This window comes from Pituophis catenifer, unplaced genomic scaffold, assembly GCF_029215685.1.
Source record: "Pituophis catenifer annectens isolate HBS135680 unplaced genomic scaffold, rPitCat1.0.hap2 SCAF_3, whole genome shotgun sequence".
NCBI lineage: Eukaryota > Metazoa > Chordata > Lepidosauria > Squamata > Colubridae > Pituophis > Pituophis catenifer.
In genome coordinates, this window is record NW_027256883.1 from 67,396,937 (window position 1) to 67,420,407 (window position 23,471).

The 23,471-nt window shown below is 36.4% G+C and overlaps 1 protein-coding gene across 2 annotated transcripts in view; it reads left to right on the top strand.

The window, feature by feature from the left end:
* Window positions 1-22,313, top strand: part of JARID2 (jumonji and AT-rich interaction domain containing 2) — a 255,478-nt gene extending 233,165 nt beyond the window's left edge. The window contains exons 9-18 of one of the 2 annotated variants that reach the window (XM_070940676.1): window positions 4,935-5,027; window positions 6,229-6,347; window positions 7,346-7,416; window positions 8,424-8,538; window positions 10,675-10,780; window positions 13,634-13,816; window positions 14,133-14,263; window positions 15,814-15,994; window positions 16,927-17,034; window positions 22,049-22,313. In XM_070940676.1, the coding sequence (XP_070796777.1) occupies window positions 4,935-5,027; window positions 6,229-6,347; window positions 7,346-7,416; window positions 8,424-8,538; window positions 10,675-10,780; window positions 13,634-13,816; window positions 14,133-14,263; window positions 15,814-15,994; window positions 16,927-17,034; window positions 22,049-22,225 (1,284 nt within the window). In that variant the 3' untranslated portion in view covers window positions 22,226-22,313. Of the gene's footprint in view, window positions 1-4,934; window positions 5,028-6,228; window positions 6,348-7,345; window positions 7,417-8,423; window positions 8,539-10,674; window positions 10,781-13,633; window positions 13,817-14,132; window positions 14,264-14,721; window positions 15,995-16,926; window positions 17,035-22,048 lie in introns of those variants that run through there. The other variant, XM_070940677.1, reaches the window with a different exon arrangement.
* The last annotated feature ends 1,158 nt before the right edge of the window (window positions 22,314-23,471 follow it).

The following is a 23,471-nucleotide window of genomic DNA, read 5'->3' on the forward strand; positions in this document are numbered from 1 at the left end:
ATTAGCATATGGGCTACTGCATTTTGCACCAGGAGCTTTTCTAGAGTGGTTTTGAAAACAGCCTCCTATAAAGTATTTTGAGAAGCTAGTTCTGGCTTTTATAAGAACATGAGATACTATCACCAGGGCCTTCCACTTCATATAGGAGTTCAAGTTGTATCCTACAGAAGCAGGACAGTGGCTTCTCTAACCATGACAATAATTTGCATATCGTATGCAGGAGTCATGTGTTCAGTCACAAGTCGATATCTCATGCAGAGCTAAATCTGGAGCCCACAGAAAACCAGATGGTTTATAGACTAAACCCATCTGGTCTTTTTAAGACTTTACCTCAGTCTTTTTAAATCTGACTGACCACGACAGTCTCCAGACTGTCAAGACTTCCACAGCATCTCCAGGCCAACACAGAGTAGAAATAAATAGCTGAGATTAATTGGCATACTTCTGGTTTAGTGAGTGAGAAGAAGGTAATAATATTTGTCCCTGGTCATGGTCAGATCACGCTTTGATTATTTTGGAGTCCTGTATGCTGCAGGAAATAAAACCTATCTTATTATTTTCTACCAACAGCCTAATGGCCTGTTGGATTTCAAAAGGGGCTTGTTCCTGAACAGACCTGGGCATTTTATGGTCTCTGGGCACATCGAGTCCTTTGGCTGCCTGTGTCCAGGTGGCAGCATTGGGGCAATGGGAGCATGGCGGTAAAAAAGAGCAGGGAAGAGGCCTCCACATCAGTCCCAGTTTCTCCTGTGGCCTCTTGGGAAAATTAATTGCTCACCCCTGTTCTTGGGGCTCTGGTATACTTAACTTGATTGAAGCTTTAGTCATCACTTGGAAAGAGGAGGTGACAGTGATCTAGGATCATATTGTGCTTATGTGTTCTTCCTTTTCTTGGAAGTTGCCATGTTTTTGGAGGGCCTCTAGGAAATGAAACAGCAGAAGAAACATCTAGTGCCTTGTTGAAGGAAAACAAAGAAGTAGATGCTAGAGAATACCAACCACTTTCTAAAAGCCAAAATGCATCCCAGATCACATTATAAGACTTTTCCCCAATCACCCTTCACTCACTCAAGTGTTAAGACTCTAGCAAAACTTAGTGACTTTATTAGCAGTAAGTTGTGCAAACATCACAGCAGCCCAATAGCAATTCTTTCTGATTGTCACCCTAAAAGGGAATAGGTCACTGCAGAAGTCAACACAATGTTGTTATTGTTGTTAGTTGCGAAGTCAGGTCCGACCCATTTTGACCCCATGGACAACGTTCCTCCAGGCCTTCCTGTCTCTACCATCCTCTGGAGTCCATTTAAGTTCATGCCTACTGCTTCAGTGACTCCATCCAGCCACCTCATTCTCTGTTGTCCCTTTCTTCTTTTGCCCTCAATCTTTCCCAGCATTAGGCTGTTCTCCAGTGAGTCCTTACTTCTCATTAGGTGGCCAAAGTATTTGAGTTTCATCTTCAGGATCTGGCCTTCTAAAGAGCAGTCAGGGTTGATCTCCTCTAGGACTGACTGGTTTGATCACCTTGCAGTCCAAGGGACTCTCAGGAGTCTTCTTCAGCACCATTAATTCTTTGGCGCTCAGCCTTTCTTATGGTGCAACTTTCACAGCCATACAATGCAACTGGGAAAACCATAGCCTTGACTATACACATTTTTGTTGGCAGGGTAATGTCTCTGCTTTTTAGTATGCTAAGTTAACACAATAAAGGTGGATAAATGCTGAGCTTTGATGCCCTTATTGGCATAGTGTAGGTTGAAACATAAGCTCTTACCATACTCAGATTTACTTTTTGTCTTTGTCCACTGGTGATCTAAGTGGTTCTTATGTCATTCACCTGTCAAAAATCCTCAATAAACCATGGATCATAAATGGGGCAGCTTGGAAATAATTACATCAAGCACTGTGGCCCTCTCAGTCTCCAAAGCTGAATCAGGCTCTGTGCAAAACTGCCTCCCAGCTTACAGGAGAAATCCCCAAGCAGATGTGAGAATTCAGTTATTTAATCAGTCATTCATCTTACAAGTCATCACAGCTACGACTCTAAGCATTTTACAGGGTGTAAATAATTAGGGCTAAAACAGTAATAAGAACTGATTTAGAGTGAAACTGAACTGAGGGAATGTGAAGGACAATTGTAGAGATCTGTATGGAAATTGTAGTTACTGTATTTGCCAAAGAGTAAAATAGAAAGAAGTGCTATAAATACTAATACCGGTATCTAAGGAAAAAATGTGAATTCTTACATTCTTTCTATGAGAACGTTGTAAATACTGAAGAAGGTTGTAGGTGAGGATGGTCTGAGTGAAGAAGAGTTAAAATATATATTAAGTGTCCGTATGGAGTGGCTGTTCAGTTAGTTTAATCTGTTTGTAAAGAAAGCAACTCTCTCTGATGAGTGGAAGAATGACCTTCTTTACAAAAGGAAAGTTAGGAAGAGCAAAGGTAAAGTTTGAAGGAGGGGGTAATTTGTTGAGTGTGCCGAGGGAAAATGTTTGGCAGAGTTATGATTAAAAGGGTGCAAGAAGAGATAATGAGCAAGGCCTGCAGCTTGGCTTTGTGTGGGGAATATGTGTAGATCAGGTTTTTTCCTCTTCGGCAGTTCATCAAGCAATGTGTAAGGAAGAAATGTTATTGTACATTTGTTGATTTATGGAGTGCATATGATCAACAGATGAGGTGTGAGCTATGGTTGGTGTTGTTTGCTGAATCCAGTAAGAATGGTGTATAATGGAAGTAAAGCATGTGTAAAAATCATTGGCATGCCTAGGAACAAAGTTTGCCATTGATCTGATGTCTCCTTAGTAGTTCAGTTTATTGATAGCTAAACATATACAGAATGCCTATGGTAATGTTAGAAAGGTGTTGGTTTGAGAAATGAATATGCATGGGGTTTTTTTATATGCATGTTTTTGGCTGGGAAAGCAAATGATTTGCAACAGATCTTAAATTGTAGAATCATACAATTAATGTATTAAAGTCACTCTGCAAAATGTTACCCTGAAATGAAAACTATTTATGGGTTTTATAAATGATTGATTTTTGTGTCAGTACATCCTATAAAATAAAAAAAAATCAATAGATTTAATTGATTGAAATATATCAATAGATTAAATTGAACTAATTTAAGCTATTGATAGAAAACAGTATTTTTTAAACCAATGGTTGCATGTTCATGATATACAGTATACCAGCTTGAGTTCCACAATCCAGGCAGCTGTGGAAAAAAAAAATAGTCCACATTCTCCCACTAGTAATTTTGAAAATTTATGTCATTGAAATAAGCAAAACCTTTTGTGGGAGAATAATTCACATTTTAAAATGTTACCATACAGTTCTACTTGGTGATCCTCTGTCTTTATAAAGACATAATGTATTATACGATAAATAGGTGCCCTTTCAATACATTGCCCTTGATGATGGGTCTTGTATTTAAAACATCTAGATAATACTAGATTGAGAAACATGGGCATATTCCCCCTACTGAGCTATAAGCCATGCATCAGCCTCTCCAGTCTTATGCATTCCACATACTTGGAGTTCAGTTTCTGTAACTCCTAGCCAGCATTAGTCATGTTGGTGGAGAATTATGGGAAATTGCCACAGATGTATTCCAGTTGAAAACAAACTTTGCAGCGGTAGTTAAATGAAGGAGAAACGTCACAGTTGTGTAATCTTGGTTCACAATAACAATTTAATAAATAAAATTAAATAATGTGGAAGTTTTTGTAATATTTCTTTATTATTTCTAACAAAAATTACTTTAGTTCAGTTTTGCAATATATTAAGTAAATACGGCTAAATACTGAATATGTTGTTATTTTAATTTGGTTTTGAATCTCTATGTCTGGCATGATTTCAGAATATATGTGGTAGAAGGAAATTTATCTAACTTTCTACCTTGCCTGCAATAATACCCTGAAATCAAGTCTTGCCAATACATTTCTAAAGAAGTATCTTTGTGGTGTTTTTTTTTAGAACCAATATAAATTGCCAGTTAGAAATTTTCTTTGGGTTGGGGGCAGTTGCTATTATTTTTCTTTCCTTGCTTGGCAATTGCCTGTATCTGGAAGGCATCATCTTCTTAACACATAGCATAAAATATGATTGAGAGAGCCTTTTAGGAACCCAAAGATGTCTGGATAATCCTAACCCTGATTCATTTGCAGAATCAGAAAGGAGGGGGGGAGCAGTATCCAGACGATGCTGCCTTCTCTATTTTTCCCATTTGTTTCTTTTAATCGTGATAACAGTGTAGCCCAATCTAAACATCTGCCTGACTGTGCGACCAATCATAATAATAAATACAAAGACCTGCAAATAGAAATAGAATGACTGTGGCAAAAGTAAGCAAAGGTAGTCCCAATAGAAATAGGTGCCCTGGGTACAATCTCAAAATAACTGGAGCACTACTTGAACACCATCAGAATTGATAAATTCACCATCAGTCAATTGCAAAAGGCAGCTTTACTTGGAACAGTTTACATCATGCAACAATATCTGTAACACCATCAAACATCCACAACTGTCTATCCCAGGTCCTTGGAAAGGACTCAATAAATAGACAAAAATGCCAAATCCAGTCTGAACATCTGGCTGACTGCGACAAAACAATAATAATAACAACAATAATAATAATAAATAATGGAGGAGAATCATCGGTTAGAAAGTTGAGATACATGCCAGCATTTTGGGATGGATTGGAATATAGATAAACAATCTGTAGCACAACCAGTTTACCAACTGTCTGTGAAACAGAGGGGACTCAGTAGCTGGAAATACAAAAAAAAAATGAGCAATAATATCCTGAGTGCCAGACTAAATTTTCTTTCCAAATCATTTGGGGTTTTTTTCTATTTTTGTTATTTAATTGCATTATGATATTTGGAGAAAAATGTAGGATCATAATTCTTCTCCTTTTTGCTCCTGTTTCATAGGGAAGGTCTGTTTCTTTAACAACTTTTTACCGAACAGCAAGAAACGTCATGAGTATGTGCTTCAGCAAAGACCCCACAGCAGCAGAAATAGAGGTGAGAAATGTCCTAGTATTAAAATTGGTCTTATTCTGGACTCAGATGCTTTCCCACCTACATATGAAAAATCCTAAGCATCCAGCAAGTAACAGCAACCATGCTTTTACATGGAAACTCATATTAACTGGCTGCAGGCAAATCATCATGAATGCTGCCTGTTATGTAATTTTAAAAGCAGGGTTGCTTTAAAGACAAGTAAAAATCTTGCTAAGTTTAAGATAAAAAAAAAGGAGAAGCAGCTGGTAGGAAAAAAAGAGGCAGATATTTATTATTTATTTATTTTTTAAAAATAGTAACAGAAAAAGGGAACAAATACAAAGCTAATTGACAGGTACAGTACATTCTCAAAAAAAGCAACACATAAAAAGTGTTTTAAAATATAATAAAAGAAACAGGGTATAATATATCATTATAACAGTTAAGTTACAATTCTATATATACTTATCTAGTGTAAATATTATTCAAATGCATATCTGTGTATTACACTTATTTAGCTATCATACTTCTGTATTTTGTATACTTCACTAATGATTTTTTTCATGCCAGTGTATTTCTATCAAGTTCAGGAACCAATATTTCATTGAAATCTCCTTCCTGTTACCATTTTATCGTAAATACACTCATTCAACTGTCAGAAACATTCATGAAACATAGTAGGAGAATTTAAGTTAGGTTCTTCATTATTCATAGCTATTGCAGTCTCTGCTATTCTGGCTCATAAAATTTAGCATCCATGTGAAAGTCACCAGATCCTAGGTTAAATTCTTAGCAATTTCCCTTTGTTGGTAGCTGTACCAGGAAAGTTTAGCTCGTTGTATGGCAAAGGATACTCGTCCTTACATTTTTAAAAATGTTCAGAAAAGGTTTCGCTTGATTCAATGCCTTATCAGTTCTAGATAGTCATAGTTCTTCCTCCTTTTATATGTTTTCCACGGCTATGGCAGGAAGCTCTCTATTCTTCTGCTTGTAATATTAAATGAATGCATACTTAAAAACATTTTTTCACCAACAAAAACATTTTATCTGTTGAAAGACTGAGATCAGAAAGATAATAAGAACTTTTGTTAAGAAATCTGCAACATGTTCATTTGCTAAAGTTTCTTTTTCTAAGAAAAAGGTAAAGAATGTTTGAGATACTGTATTTGGCCATAATTTTAAACATCTATTACAACTGGATAGTTTTTTTTTTCTCTGATAGCAAGAATACTGGAGATTAGTAGAACAGAAGGACTGCCATGTAGCAGTACACTGTGGGAAAGTGGACACTAATACCCATGGCAGTGGCTTCCCTGTGGGAAAATCGGAACCTTTTTCAAGGTAATACATGGCAACATTATCTAGAATTCTGCTTGATTTTTTTAATCTTCTCTGGCCAGTACAACAATGGGAACTAATTGTTTTATTGAGATACTACTCCGTTTGATCCATGTGATATGGTGTGCATTGATAACTATAAAGTCTCAAGTGAGAAGGATATAATTTCAGCTCAGACTCTTTTATGAGAGCCATAAAATTGCATGTTCCTGTACTATTTTAACTTAAGAGTAAGAGGTTTAAAAGGCAATATATATTTCAAATCAATCTACTGCCGAGAATAGAGTCTTTCAAACCTTTTGGGATGTGAGGGGGTGGACATTTGGTTGGTTGATTGCATAAAGTAGCTGAATCCAGTATATGTTAGCTTTCCTAGGTTGTGTTGTCATTTAATTTAATCATTTTGCTAGGTTTACTTTATTTGTTCCCCAAACATGATATTTCAGAGGGTGTTTAAATTTGAATTATAACCTATTTTGGATGAAAATGTATAGTTAGCTCTTAATTCCTAGCATCTTTCTTTCAAGGTAGCCATAAAAGCATTATAGTAGCCTCCTTTTACATGATGCCATCTAATTGAATTAAAACTGAAGTTCTCAGAATTCTCAACCAGCATATAGTCTGTCATCAGAGAGTAATTCTAGTCACCAATGAATAATTATATATTTTGTTTATTTATTTTTCTACATTGGGAACAGGACAACTATTAAAATGAAGAAGTAGTAGTCCTGATGCTTTTAATTATTGACATCTATAAAAATAAATGTTTTCAGAAAGTTAATCAATTTCTTGTTAATCACTTTAGTTCTTCAAAAAAATTAGCCAGAACACTGAAAACGAATGTAAGATTTTTGATCAGTTGTACAAAAAATTGTTTACTTAGATTTTTTTGAACAAGAAAGAGGAGTATTTGTTCCTCTAGATTCACTATCAGAAGCAGAATATTTTGAGTTGGCATTTAATATTTGCTTACGGTTACCTATATTATTTAATTTGCACAGGCATGGATGGAACCTAACAGTCCTTCCTAATAACACGGGATCCATCCTGCGACATCTTGGTGCTGTGCCTGGTAAGAAGATTTCTCTTTCTCCATACTTGTAGTTGTGGCACTCAGAAAGATTTGGAATAAATCACATTTTCCCCATTTCCCTGTAACCAGGCATCTATAAATTATGTTTAAAAATAAATTAACATTCAGTAAACTTTTTGTCATGGCAGTATTTAAACTAAATATGATTCTGCTATCCATTGACCCTTCAGTCTGTTCAACAGATGGGCAGACTTCTCTTCATGTGAGGCTGCTGAGATTTGTGTTGTCTGTTACAATAATCACACCACAGTTTAACTCAGATCCTTGTATTATAAAAAGAATCAGATTGAGGTGGAGGCTAAATATATAGTGCAGATCATGTCCTTGTTGACTTCTTCAAATCTGTTGTAGCCTGTTCATTAATATTCAGTACATTAGTGATAGTGTCTAATGTCTCTATGGTGATTGATAGGCACAAGTAGCTCCATTATTTGCTGTCCCAAAGGATTTATGCTATGCCAATTAATGTGCAGATTTTTGCTGTTACTGTTTTTCTTTACAAAAACCTTTGGTGATTTCTACTATACAAAGGCTGGTTGAGGCAGTTGTCAAAGTTGATAGTGGTATGATATTGCTATTATTTTCAAATTTTGTTATCATACCTAGTTAAAAAAAAATGTAGTTTTCTCACGCAGTTTCAATAGTGCAACTGTATTTGTCTATGGAGATAATTATGGAATGAGTATTTATACCTATTGCACATCTTCAGCTTCCTCAGAGGAAAGGAATATTATTTTTTCCAGACACTGACATTGTTTAGCTCTTGACAGTCCTCAGCTTACAACTATTTGTTTAGCAATCATTTGAAGTTACAACAGCACTGAAAAATGACTTATTTTTCACACAACCATTACAGCACTCCCATGGTTACATGATCAACTGGCATGTATTTATGATGGTTGTAGTGTCATAATTTAATAGGTTTTTTTAAAATGAAAAGATTGGCAGTAATCATGTTTTCTTCTGATCTGATGTTACTAATTTAGGAGTGACAATTCCTTGGCTAAACATTGGCATGGTCTTTTCTACCTCATGCTGGTCTCGAGACCAAAATCACCTTCCATATATTGACTACTTACACACTGGTGCTGACTGCATTTGGTAAGTAACTCTTAAGTGTGTTTCTTTGCTCTACTTCCCTTGCTTTTGCTGGGGATCTGCAGAAATTTTTATTTCAAAATAAAAAATGTATACCATTAATCATTCTATTTAGAATTTCAAGGCAGGATTCAATAATGTTAAAAATGAGCACTGTAAAATATCCTAGTAAGTATAAAAAAGATAAGTAAAAGTTTAGGATGAACAAAATGTTTAACCTGGCACTCCAAATTATTGTTATTATTTTCCTGGGTGAGAAAGGCATTTTATAGAGTTGCATTAGGATTTATCTTTTACGTTTTTTCTAACTTAACTGCTGTAATGTATTTTAAAATATCCAAGTAAAAGTCAACCTGGCATTTGTTGTGGCACAATTAAATTTTACTACCTAATATAACAAGGAAGTGAGATTAATATAGTCTTAATATTGAAATTCATTCAGTTCCAAATGGTTCAGATACTTTGAAATTAAGCTCACAAAGGTATTGAGAAATTGGGAATCTTATTCGATCTGTGTTTTCTAGCTTAACGGGTCTAACAATCCCACGGTATCAGAAAAGACTTCTTATTCAAGCAAGAAATAACCCATTCTGATTTCCATTAATGGTTCTCTTTACCTCTTTAAAATGTGCTTCACAAATAGGTAGGAAGAGTTACTGATGGAAGTTGATTAAATTTATCTACTATTCATGGATTTTTCTGATCTTCCTGCAAGATCAGGTTTTATTCTAGCCATTTAAAACCAAATGTAAAATTTAAAAAGAGCTTTAAAAAAAACTTCCCTGCCTTGTTATATAGGAAAAAAAGCCTTCCTCGAAGTCAGAAAAGCAGGTAATTTTTTTAAATACGCTATTTCACACATTCAATTTTTCAGTGCTTTTTATTAACCTAATGTAAAAAGTTTGGTACAGCCTAAATGTACAAGATATAATTTAGTGCAATATAATCATTGAGAGGGTGAAAGATCGTGGCTTTCTTGAGTAATTAATTACCAGTATGAAATTTAAATCAGTGGCTCTTGATTTTAAAAAAAAAACTATCTGGAGAAAGATTTAAATATCCAGGGTCTACACCTTGGCTTGGCTGTGAAGAAATTGTTATAGTTAATTTTTTAACTATAGAAATGTAACAATTGGCTGGGATTGTTTTCCTATAATAAGTATCAGTTTTGGAAAATTTCAGAAAATGATTTATAATAGAATGAAACTAATTCTACAGGCTGAATTTCTTTTCCAACCTTTTTTTTTAACTAAGTGTTATTAAACTTTTTGTCCTCACAAAATATACCAAAGAAGTTTTGTACATGGTAACTGCTGCAAGAATACCTTGCATTTTTTTATTGGAAAGTGTGTACAGTTGCCACAGAATGACTAATTATGTTGCAGGAGTGTGCCTTATCCAGAATAACATTTCAGAAGTAAATATCTCACTATTTAATTTTACTTGGAATTTTTTTACTAATTCTATATATGAACATGTCACATCTGAAATTTTGATTTGTCTTAACATAAATTCTTAATAATCTAACTTCAATTATTCAATCAGTTATATAAGGATAGCTTTTTCACTGTTCAAGAGAAATTACTGTAATTCTTTATTTTACCTTACGATTTATACTGTGCAGATTATTGCTGCAGATAGTTGTACATTACTTGGATTTTTAACAATGAGCTCTAGATTTTATAAAGATGACATATTCTGTTATGTATAATTAACTAACGAACGTAGTATTGAAAACACTTAACCTAAAAAAAATTGCCTTTGCATACAGAGGCATGCTGACTGCAGATTCATAAGGAGTGGGTTCAATCAAGTCCCTTCCCTTCTGTTCTATGTGCTGTTCAGCTGATAAAATCTTTTTATTCTCTGTCTTGCGCAACATATAACTCGGCATTAGTGTCATGATGTACTGTTACTAAATACTGTAATTATGAAACTTAATCTTATTTTAGACTCTGTCTAAATAATGATTTTCCCCCCAGCTTACGGCATCTTTTCCAATTTAGTTTTTAACCTCTTAGGTTGGCATTCAGTTATGGAGATACAATTTGGAACACTTCCTTCTGATGCATAGTACCTTATTTGGTCTAGAACTCATATCCCTTTTTATGATTTCCTCTCTGTGTCAAATGTGAACAGGTATTGCATTCCTGCTGCGGAGGAGAAAAAACTTGACAAAGTGGTACATACCCTGTTGCAAGCCAATGGCACTCCAGGACTGGAAATGCTTGAAAGTAACGTCATGGTAAGTCAATTTCTGATTTCTGTCTAGAGGAATCCAGTTCAATTTTGTTTTGTAACTTTATGAATAGCAGTGAACCCTGTTGTAAAGGTATTTGAAGCAAGGACTAAATGAAAAAACATACAGCCATGGGTATATGTAAAACTCAACCGTTTAATTAAATCTTGATATGCCACATAATATGGAGCTGTGTAGACCAGGTGCTAAGTCTAACAGGCTATATTGAAGCAGGATTCCAACAAGGCTTCAAAACCACGGCCATGTTCTTAGATCTAACTGTGGCATACGACACATTTTGGAAGGATGGGTTGTTATACAAACTGTGCCATATTATCCCCTGCAAAATTCTGTGTCGACTAATTAATAACATGCTGAGCGATAAGTCCTTTCAGATAATAATGGGGGACAACATAAGTAAGGTAAGAAGATTAAACAATGGCCTCCCACAAGGCTCTGTAAGTGCACCCACACTATTCAGCTTAAACATATCAGATATGCCAGCAACACAGATTTGGATACACTGATGATTTGGCCATAGCACTACAAGAAAAACACATGGAGGTGACAGATAGCCTCTTATAGGCTGCCTATACATTGACAGTATAAATGGGAAAAAAAATGTATGCATACCTATGCTTATGCTTGTGCATGCCTAAGGCGTTCATTCTTTTGACCCCGTAATCCAGCATATGCTAGACCCACCATTAAACGGTGGGTCTTATCTCTAAGAAAAACCTCCAATGGATTGCTTCTATAAGTTACTTTGGGAGTATTTCCTTTTAAAAATTTATTTAAACTATTTAAAATAAATAATCAAAGTATATTTTATTTAAAAGCAGATACTTTATATACTTTCCAAATTGTAAAATATTCATTTTTCTGTTGTCTGTTAAAGCAAGTACATTTTTATAAGTTTGATAAGAAAAGTATTGGTTTTTTTATTGATTTATTACACTGATATACCACCAAATCTCCCAGAGACTCCCAGTGGTTTATAATGTTAGAACAATTAAAACAACCACAGTAATTCATTAATGCTTATAAAAGCCACTGGAATAAGTTAAAATATTAAAACATAGCAACCAATAAGAATTGCCATAAGAATATTATCATTAAAACAAGGAACTATATTGTTTCTCCTAGGATTAATCCAAATGAAAAGGAAGTCAGAAATCTCTGTGTTTGACCTTTTTATCACCCATCCAAGCCCCAACAACTACTAAAACTGCTGCTTTGGGTGTCCTCTACTGGCTCAGGCATTCCAAGTCCATATCAGACAAAATTATATCCAAATCTCAGGCCAATCTCAATGCATACCATAAGACTTCCTGTCTTCTCCAGCAGCATTCTATTTAGATGAACTATTCCAGTGGTGAAATCCTCCGTGGATTGCCACCGATTCTCTGCTTGTGCAGAGAACACACACAGTGTGCGTGCATGCACACTGCGGCAAAAGCACGCAGCGCATGTGCAATACACATCAAACACGCACTGTGCACAGAAAAAGGAGGCTTAACAAGGTAAGTAGAACAGCGAGAGGGGGAAAAGCTGTGCTACGTGATTTAGATTCGCTAGAAAGCAGGATTTTCTGCTTTCTAGCAAATATAAATCACGTAGCACAGCTGATCGTCAGAAATACTGGTTCAGACCAACCAGTAGCTTTTATCACTACCGGTTCGCCTGAACCAGTGCGAACCAGTAGCATTTCACCACTGAATTATTCCCTTGAAGAATGCATCCTCAGTCTTCTTCTTCATGTCAGCTCCATCTCCCACTTCAATAAGGTGTCCTCCTGAGTGGATGGCTACCATATTACATCCCATCACTGTTGCCACTCTGACTTCAAATGGAGCTCACATGTCAGCTGCAAGGTCCTCATCTCACTCTCTTCTGATAATATGAAGCACAATAGCTAGTCTCCCCAACACCCTGAAGACAAGATAATTTCCAAACTGGTAACCTATTCATATTTCAGCTTCGGATCATACAGCTTCTCTCATCTCATTAGCATCCATCCACTTTGATAACCACTCCTTAGCTACCTTATTGGATACTATTGTAAGCACAGACATGCCATCTCTCAGACTAATTTCTAGCATATCATACAGCCAATACTACATCCCCAAACAACCCATACATCCATAAAAAAAAAAAGAAGGTTACACCCCACCCCACCCCCCAAAAAATAATCTTGGTTGGTAAATAGGTAAAGAAGGCTGGCATGTATTTTGATTTCCATTAAAAGTAACCTCCAAGGATGGGAAATATTTTTCTCATGTTGTCAACGTTTCTGGAAATTTGAAACTCCTGCCTAAAGTAGCTTTCTTGATGCATCGAAATATGATATTTCACAAAGTCTATTTCTACCTCTAAGGTTTGAGAGTACAAGTGGTCCTTGTTTAGCAAATGTGTCTTTTAGTGATCATTCACAATTATTACAGTAATGAAGAAATTATTTTGTGACCAATCCTCATATTTACAATCTTCACAGGTCTGTAAAGCAAAGGAAAACTGAAATAAGATCATAAACCCAGTTGTTGTTTCACTTAGTGACCACTTCACTTAATGATCAAGGTCTTAGTTGTAGTTACTAACAATTAATAGCTGTGTTTGTTTTCAGGATCATAGCAACTGTATAAGGAATAAGCACTGGAAGTTCCAGTTTGTATTGCAACATTTAAAGTTTATGTGATATCGGTATTGTTTTATGGAACAGGGATTGTGGGATTATGGGAGTTGAAGTACATTGTAACCTGAAGACATCTAAGTTCGATCAAATTTCATTGCACTATACAGTACTGAATGGCCAGAAAATAAGATTTTAAAAGGGTGATTTCCTTTCTTCTCTCTATTTAGATCGCCCCAGAGGTATTGTGCAAAGAGGGGATCAAGGTGCACCGTACTGTACAACAGAGCGGGCAGTTCGTTGTCTGCTTTCCAGGATCTTTTGTGTCAAAAGTATGCTGCGGTTACAATGTCTCTGAAACTGTGCACTTTGCTACCACCCAGTGGACAAGCATGGGTTTTAAAACTGCCAAGGTAAAAGTGTCGAACTTTTCGAAAAGCAGAATGCCTTTTGTAAAAGCAGACAAAACACTTCACAGGCATATTGTGTGCCATGCTATTTAATGAAACCAGTCATTATTACAAACACCTATTTTGCTTATAAATTTCTTAGACAATGTCTAACTTTCAAAATGAAATCCCAGAATTGGTTAGCTATTAAACAATCAAGTCTGATTTGGAGATGTCATATGAATGATTGCACATGGTGCAGTCTAGGCTGTGGTCTTTCTATTGGAATGTATTTCATTGTATGGTAAAGGAGAGCTAACAGTGGAATGTTTGTGGGTAGGAAATGAAGAGGCGACATATACCCAAGCCATTTTCAATGGAAAAGCTGCTGTATCAAATTGCGACAGCTGAAGCCAAGAAAGAAAATGGTTCTGCTCTGAGTACAATATCGGCCCTTCTGAGAGAGCTCAGGTAACCTTTGTTTCATATCCGCTTTTCTCTTGAAAGAAACTCTAATGCCAATTACAGTGGGTGCTGTGAGACAGCCAGGACCAATGAGCCCAACCACAGATGGAGAAGACCTTCCACACTTGGTGTGCTGGTAAACTATTGAAGACAAAAATGAAGGATTCAAGCATTCTGTCAAGCATTCACTTTTTTTTAAATGAAGGAACTCAGTATTCGCACCCAGAGCTTAAAACATTCTGCTCCGAACATTCATATAGGTTGTTTTGTAGTTATAGATAACCAAGAAAAGCCTCTCTTTCAATCTGACTGTGGCATGAGCAGAGTTCCACAGCTTCTCCCTTTTCAACACTGAAAGAGTATTGAATATTTTTCCTTCCCCTCTCTAGGACATTTTTGAAAGGAGGGGAAAGCTGTTGTCTTTCTAATATAATGCTGTGTTCTCTTTGTTCTTTATCATGTAGCTTCGTTATCCACAATTCAAGTGTGATCGATAGCACATCGCATAGATCAAGGATCCATAGAAAATCTGATGACTGGAATCTACAAATTGTATTTAATAAACTAATTTGTTAATTTGATAGTCTGAATCAAGTCTTCTTCCTTGCGTATTTGCACTCAGGACAGAAGACTTGAGAGGTTCTTTGAGGATCTCCACATGGAGTTTCTCCTTCTCAAGAATGTTACATCCATGTTACTTTTATATATGCATTTTCTTAAAAGGGCATTTTGTAAATGTGAAGAGGGCTCACATTTGTTTTCCTATTTGTCCATCTAAATGGTCCTCAGGTTTGTTCCAACTGAATTTCTTTTCCTATGAGAACAGCAAGAGTTTTCACAATAACACTGCTAATCATTAGAGTAGCTGGAGCTGTTTTAAGTTGCAACGCAAAGCATCTTCAGTGTATCAAGTCAAGGATAGCCTTCTTTTGAAATCTAATTTGTGCTGCTTTGAATAACTTTCTGTTGTTCTCATCCACTCATTACTTTTGCACATGATGTTCCATTTGTTCCTCCTCTATGGTCAGCATGTATCTGCATTCATAAATCAGACTTTTGAAGCCACAGTGACTCTAGGCAATATATTCAGCTTTTACTTTTTTACTTTTTTTTTTTTTTACTAAATGTCAAGCCTTCATCATTCTTGGATTCCTAGGAAGTGTCTTGAGAGACATTTCTTTTGGCAATTCAGGCTGGCAAAAACAGTCTAGTTGAAGTAAGGAGTGTCATAGAGATTCCTACAAGAACTCAGCTACTGAAGTTTTCAGAATTCCTACTTGTTCTGCAGTGGTCACTAACACAATCTTAGGTGGGATTAAGGAGCAGCAGGAGTTTGGCACTGCTCCCTGGAAATGTATGCAGTGCCGTGTTTTATATATATATAAAGTTTATTGTCATTGTACGTATATACACAGTATACCCATGTAACGAAATTGTCAGTTATCCACTGACAATTATTAAAAGCTCAGCTGCATGTAAAAATGAGGCCTTCCAGATGTAACTTTGAATTCCCCTTTGAGGCTGTGCTGTGTTCTAATTATTTTTAATCTTCACAGGGACACAGAATTGAGGCAGCGGCGGCAGCTATATGAGGCCGGTCTTCATTCTTCAGCTCGCTATGGGAGCCATGACAACAGCAGTTTGGGAGTGGATGGGAAGAAAAAGCCTCGAAAGTGGCAGTTAGAGACATCCGAAAGAAGGTGTCAGATATGCCAGCATCTCTGTTACTTATCCATGGTAAGAGAAATTTCTCAAATCCTGGATTCCTGATTCTTTCCATCTATCCAGCCATCTGTCTGTCTACCCATCCATCTTTTTTTCTTTCTTTCTTTCTTTCTTTCTTTCTTTCTTTCTTTCTTTCTTTCTTTCTTTCTTTCTTTCTTTCTTTCTCTCTCTCTCTCTCTCTCTCTCTCTCTCTTTCTTCCTTCCTTCCCTTTCTTTTCTTTCTTACCTCCTTTCTTACTTTGACACAGCTGCTCACCCCAATAGATTCTGCAGTTTGCAAAGTTTAATGGATAGTTAAAAACACAGACAAAACAGCCTAGACTAAAAGAAGCCATAATAAAACCCTATATAACAATCCCCAACCATCCCCAGTCTATCATTAATCCCAGGCATGGGAGCAAACCCAGGGTTTAAGAGCTTTTCCAAACCTCCAGAGAATGGACACCATCCATGTCTCTTGGGGGATGCTGTTCAGGAGAGCAGGGGCTAGAACAGAAATGTAATAGAATTATTGTTCTTTTAATATATCAATTGTTTTCTAACTGCAGAATAATTTATAAAATAATGCGCATACTTCAACAAAGTGCAAGACATATATTTCAACAGTGTCTCCTAGAAAGCACTGATGAATGAGATGCTCAAAATAGATCCGCCGCCATCCAAGATTACAGACTTGTCAAGGATACAAAAAGAAACTTTGCTATAGAGATATTTGCTCCATAGGGGATATTTGCTTATATTTGAACATTTGCTTTGAAACAAGACAGTTAACTACTTCATAACCTGTTGAATTCGGTTTTACTGAAATTATAAATGGTTTTCAAAAAATGTAATACTATCTCACTATCTAAGATAAGTTACATTAAGGCTTCAGCTGAAACGCAGACATTCAATATGACCCGTATCTTATCAGTATTCTCAACCTATGTTTGTAAATATTGCAGGTTGTACAGGAAAATGAAAATGTTGTCTTCTGCCTCGAATGCGCCCTGCGGCATGTAGAAAAACAGAAGTCTTGTCGTGGATTGAAACTAATGTATCGTTATGATGAGGTCTGTATTATACTGTTTGTGTTCTTGCGGGTTATTTTTTAAGGCTGTATAATTTATAAGTTTGATATGTTGCATGTATGATCTGTAGAGTTGCTGCTCTTGTGCTTTTTAATATTATGGATAATTTATATTTATTGTTGCAGTAAGTTTTCTTGATAAATTTGCATTGTTGCCTTTTACCCCTCACTTGTTTTAAGAATTATAAAATGAAAAAATAGTTTTGAACAGCCCTACACTGTAAACAGTGTTCACAGTAGCAAAAATACAATTCCTTAGCAATTCCTTGGCTTCAGATGTCTTCTTTACATACACAGTGTGTACAATTTTTTGTCTTCAAAGCTCATCAAGGGAAGCCATGGTTTTGCAGTTGACATACTTCAACAAGTAGCATGTTCAGTACAGATACCACCAGAATCTTTGTACTTTAAAGCGCTTTATAACAAATCATTTAAAAACAACAGTAAATGTATCTATCAGAGTATTGTCTTTTTTAATGTCTAAGAGGCATTTAACTGACCCTCCCTCAAACGTCCTCCTCCATTCCTTAATTAGCTCCAGACAAAGGCAACAAAGATGGACATTTTGTCTGCTGTTTGACAGACTCATATTCCCTTCATGTGTCTATAGTTTGGAGGAATTAAAAAAATAAATAAACCAATTTTGGGACTTCAGACTAATTGAAACAATGTGAAATGAAAAGCCCCAATGTTTGTTTGGAATGAATGCCAATACATTATATAAATTTCTGCACCCAGGCTGATTTGTTCGTTGAGAGTTAATCCATTTTGTACCCTATCAACTAAAGAGTTCTTGTCCAAATCCAAAGAAACAGGCAGAAAACAAACCCCACAAATAAAATGGATGTCTGTTGTAGACTTAAATCCAAAACTGTTAACACTAAAATGACACTTTTCATTGTTCTTGAAAATGCAGATTGCAAATATAGATTGCCAGAAAGTCCCAGAGTTATTCACTATGAAGCAGAAAAACTCTCTAGAGTCACAGGGTACATATTTTTATGGAACTCTAACATTAATTCTGGTCCCCAAGTTTCAGTTGGTATATAATGGTAGGATATCAGTAGCTATCAGTCAAATATACCAGTTACTCTATCTTGTAATGATCTCTTAGCATGTTTCTAACATTATACGATACCATCTAACATTATATGCTCTCCTTATCTCCATTTAAAAATATTACAAGTAGTCCTCGACTTATAACAATTTGTTTGGTGACTGTTCGAAGTTACTTATGACTATTTTTCACACTTATGACCGTTGCAACATCCTCATGGTCACATGATCAAAATTCAGTCACTAGACAACTGACTCATATTTATGACAGTTGCAAGGCCCCAGGACATTTGATCTCCCTTTGTGATCTTCTGACGAGCAAAGTCAATGGGGAAGCCAGGTTTACTTAACAACCGTGTTACTAACTTAACAACTACAGTGATTCACTTGTGGCAAGAAAGGTCATAAAACAGGAGACAACTCACTTAACAAATGTCTCCTTTAGCAGCAGAACTTTTGGACTCAATTCTGGTTGTAAGTCGATGATTACCTGTATTGATGATTTAACATGTTTTATGAATCCTGGACTGGGTGATCATTATTGTAATTTATTGAAACAATCCACTGTTAACAATTTAGGTCTTGACTTATTTGCAAAATCAGACATAAAATTTAGCATCTCTTTTCATCAGTAATGAAGGAGTAGTGAGAAGGAACACATCAGTCCAAGGGTCATTCATATAGTGCTGAATAGTAGTTGATTTCATCTGGGTTTAGTTGACTATCTCTTCCTTCCTGCTGATAATGTAATCCAGAGTTGTCCTACCTTAGCAATTTTAAGACTTGTGGGCTTCAACTCCCAGAATTCCCCAGCCAGCCAGATAGTGAGATTTCAGAATTGTGGGAGTTCAAGTCCACAAGTCTTAAAATTGCCAAAGTTGGACACCCCTGATCTAGTCTTCTGGAACATCCTGCAGATGAGCTGAATTAAAGAGAGTCTGAATCCTTTACCATTTACCAACATTATCTTGAGCCAATTCTCGGTTCTTCCTCATAACATTGTTTCCAAAAGAAATAGTAAATGAATCACCCATAGCTGGGAAGGTGGAAGAAGAACATGATTGCAGTTAAAAATCTGCTGTATTTGTGGAGGTAGGACAGATGAGTCAGGATGGAGCACCACTTTGCCAAATGAGGCATAAGTGCTAGATGTCACATCTCCTAGTAACACTCAATGACAATGATTAGATAGGATGGCACTGCCACTCTGCAAATGTCCTAGAAAGGTGCACGTGGTGGGAATACTCCATATTTTAATGGAGGGTGTCCTGACTGCCTGAGAGTCAGCATGCCTACCAGATGATAAGAAAAGCTGATAGTATTTATATACCTCTAGACAAATGCTAGGAAAAGATTTAAAAATATACCTTGCTCTTTGGAATAGAAGAATGGTCAGGGGGACTTATGAAAAAGCTTGCTATTATCTATGTAAAGCACTAACCTTTGGTAGATTCTGAAACAGGCCTTGCCTAAATTTAAGCAATCAATCAAGTTGGTAGAGGGGAAACAGACTTAATAACTTGCAAGACATGAGAGCCTGAGGTGACTTTCAAGACCAAAAGAGAGCTCTGGAGAAAATCCAATCCTGTCCTGTCAAGTGCAGTAAGAAGAATAATTCCATAAGGCACAGATGTTGTTTCCCATAAGTTTAGATCTGGTCATAAGTTTGAAGAACTTGGAGAAAGGTTATAGTAAAATCATCAAGAGGCTCTGAGGGGAATGTCTGTCTGTCATTAGAAATACTTAGAAATGGGCCTAGTATAAGCAGGTGGTCATTTGGTTCAAGAATACTGAATAGCCATAGTAAGAAGAAGAAGAGCCTTGATAGTACAGTGGTTTAGTGCACCCTGTCATTAACACAGCTGCCTGCAATTTCTGCTGGTTCGAATCTCTCCAAAGCTCAAGGTTGACTCAGCCTTCCATCCTTTCTAAGGTAGGTGAAATGAGGACCCAGTTTGTGGGGACAATAAGTTGACTTTGTATAAAATATACAAAAGAATGAAGGCTATTGCTTAACGCATTGTAAGCCGCCCTGAGTCTCCGGAGAAGGGCGGCATATAAATCAAATTTAAAAAGAAAAAGAAAAAGAAAAAAAAAAGAAAACAGAAAAACAACATAGTTGCTAAATATATATTTTAAGGAGATGCTTGAGATACAAGACCCTGCATGGTTGCATTCCTCAGTTTCCCCAGGGTATTTATTTCTCTTATTACTGAACAAGCCTTCCCCCCAAAGAGGAAATCAGGACTCAGAGTTTTTAGTTAGTTCTTAGTCCAAAGAGCTAAGATGGGTATATTATCAGAGAGTGATCAAATTAGCATCATCAACAATGTGGCAAGAGCCGAGGTGGCGCAGTGGTTAGAGTGCAGTACTGCAGCTACTTCAGCTGACTGCTAGTTCAGCAGATCAAATCTCACCGGCTCAAGGTTGACTCAGCCTTCCATCCTTCCAAGGTGGGTAAAATGAGGACCCAGATTGTTGGGGCAGTATGCTAATGCTAATGCAATATGCTAATATGCAATATTCTATATGCTAACTTTGTAAACCGCTTAGAGAGGGCTGTAAAGCACTATGAAGCGGTATAGAAGTCTAAATAAATTTTAAAAAGTTCAGTTATTGATCAGTTACAAGTGATGTATCTATAATTGGAAATTTCCCCCTTAAACTACTTATTCCCATTGAGATATTGGAAACTAGCCATACAAGTCTATCAGTACAAGATGCAGAAATCCAGGGCACATGTGAAAAACCAGGAAGTTTGAAGTGTTTAAACTAAAAATTTCAGCTGTCATCCTACACACACAAGGATTGTTTCTGTTCTGTGAGAGGAATGAGGATTATACAACAGTATACTATCAGGTCACTAACAGGGGAGGTTGTTTAATTGTGTGGCATTTGGCAAAATTGCAAATCCTTACATCCTTAGAGGACTGTATAATTCTGACTTGATTTCATGGCTCTAGCATTCTCTTTCCCAAACACAACTACTAAATGATAGTCAGGATTGGTGGCTGGAGCTCCAGAGTGGCAGATACAAATCTAGTATACGAAGTTTCTTCTTTGGGAGCTTATGATCCTCCTAACTGGGCCTTTACTTGCATTTCTTGGACACTGATACTGGCCGTTAAAGCTGAAATTGCATCTTTGTATCTGGAAAGCTTAAGATCCGAGACTGGTACCAACTTCAGTCTCGACTCCCTTGACATTCATTTCTAGAGGCCTAAAACTCCTGTTAAGGTTATATAAGCATCAGCCAGACTAGAGAGGAACGTTCTGGACTTTGTGATCTGCTGTAAGAACCTGTTCCCAAATAAAGGGAACAAAATGATCTGTTCTAAGTATCCCTGCAATGTCAGGTTTTAGCAACGGATATACAACTCCGGTGGATGTCTCTTGCAACAGCAAAATAAGCCCTTAGCGTGTCCATTAGTAGAGAAGCTCAGTACACATAATGGAGCATTTTTAGAAAAATAAGGCCATAGGCCTCACTAAAATTAAAAATGATGGTTCTCAAAGGAGAAATTAAAGCATTTTAATGATAAGGAAACAATTTGTAGAGTGGGGTTTCAGTTGTTTCTGTATTTCTGTATGTTTTTTAGAATATAAAGACTTAAAATGGAAGATATAAATGCACTCAGCAGTGCTCAAGTGCACTCAGAGAAGGCAGCATGGCTAGAAAAGAGGTACTGAACATTGGCAAGCTAACATTTTAAATAGGTCAGGGCGGGCTGCCACAGAGTCAACCCAAGTAGTAAAACGTCCTGTGTGATACACAGAGACTAGCAGTAGTAATAATCACTTCAGATTACAGCCAGTCAGATAAGGAAAGCTTGGTTGCTGTGTCTTGGCTTTAGTTTATCATATTATTGCCATGGTATTTGGAATAGGAAATTGGTTGTTAAAAAGAAAAAAGAAAACACGTTTTTTCTTCTTTCAACTAGGAACAAATCATCAGCTTAGTCAATCAAATTTGTGGAAAAGTATCTGGCAAGAACGGCACCATTGAGATCTGTATCAGCAAGCCTACACCAAAAAGAGGGCCTCGCAAGAGAGCAACCCTTGACGTGCCATCATCAAGACTTTCATCCTCCAGTTCATCCAAAAGTGCTTCAAGTTAATCATGAAGATGCCAACAGTCTCTCTCATTTTGGTCAATTTTATATATATTTTTTGTAATTATATCATAGTTTGGAGTATTGCTGTAGATTACAAGCTGTCTTTGCACTAGCTCTACAGAAGATTTTCTTCTGGTTTTAGAGAACTAATTTTGATTTAGCATTAAACTGTTGAATTTTATTTTTATTTTTATTTTATACTTAGGATAGTTTGATACAGCAGGATTTTTTTAACTGCTGTACACTCATTTTTTTGATAGCAAGGGAACTGATAAAATTTGTTTTTGTCTCCCTGCCTGAAAACAAAAAAAGGCCTTTTCCCACCTACTAATTGTGAGAAGGCTTTTAAATAACCCCCCTTTCTTTTATTTTTCTGGGTAGGTTGAAGTTTGGTGCGTTTTATAATTTGTTCTCCAATCATGTCAGCAGATTTTTTTTTCTATAGCGAAAAAAAAAAGGGATAGGAGGCAAAACTTGAAAGAAATTACTATACTTTTGGCTTGTATTCTGTAACAGGCAGGAAAAGTTTTGTACCTTTTTAAATTGGAGAATACACACTTTTATTTGAGAGGTTATGGCAGCTGAAGATGGACTTAGTTTTCTAATCATAGGCAAATGGGAGATTTGGAGAAAATGTTCTCTGTTACCAGCACTTCACTATGCATCTGTTCGAGGAGGAAATGAAAGAAAAAAAAGACTGCCTGCTTTGCGGAGGCATGTGAGCGAAAACTGTGCCTGATTTCATTAGGAAATCCATTCTGGGTTGTTGTGGTTTTTTTGGTGCTGTTGTCTACTTTATCAAAAACCCTTCAATAGCATCCTTGAAAAATGATTGAAGCCATGCTTCTTGTCATAGACGTGCAATCTTTTAACATTCCATTCTCATTCCACTGCTGTTTTTACCCTGTCACAGTCAGCATTAATTTTGTTTTGTTGTATGATCACATTTAGAGCCACTAGCACGTTTGCATACTTCTTTTGAATGTGAAAATGCATTTGCTCCCATCTTGTCTTTTTTTTTTCTTTTCACGTGTAACAAAAAAAAAAGTATCATAACTTTTGTACATACGCCTGTAAATTGTTTTAAATACTTGAGCCTTTTCTTGGGAGGGTGGGGAAGGGTGGCAAAGAGACAAGATGAAGAAAAGCCTTACGTTTCACTTTCTTCGTCGGTTGGATTGGATGCTTACAGGGTTTTTCTTGTAACATTTATAAGTGCTGCTTACATCACTGAACAACAACAAAAATA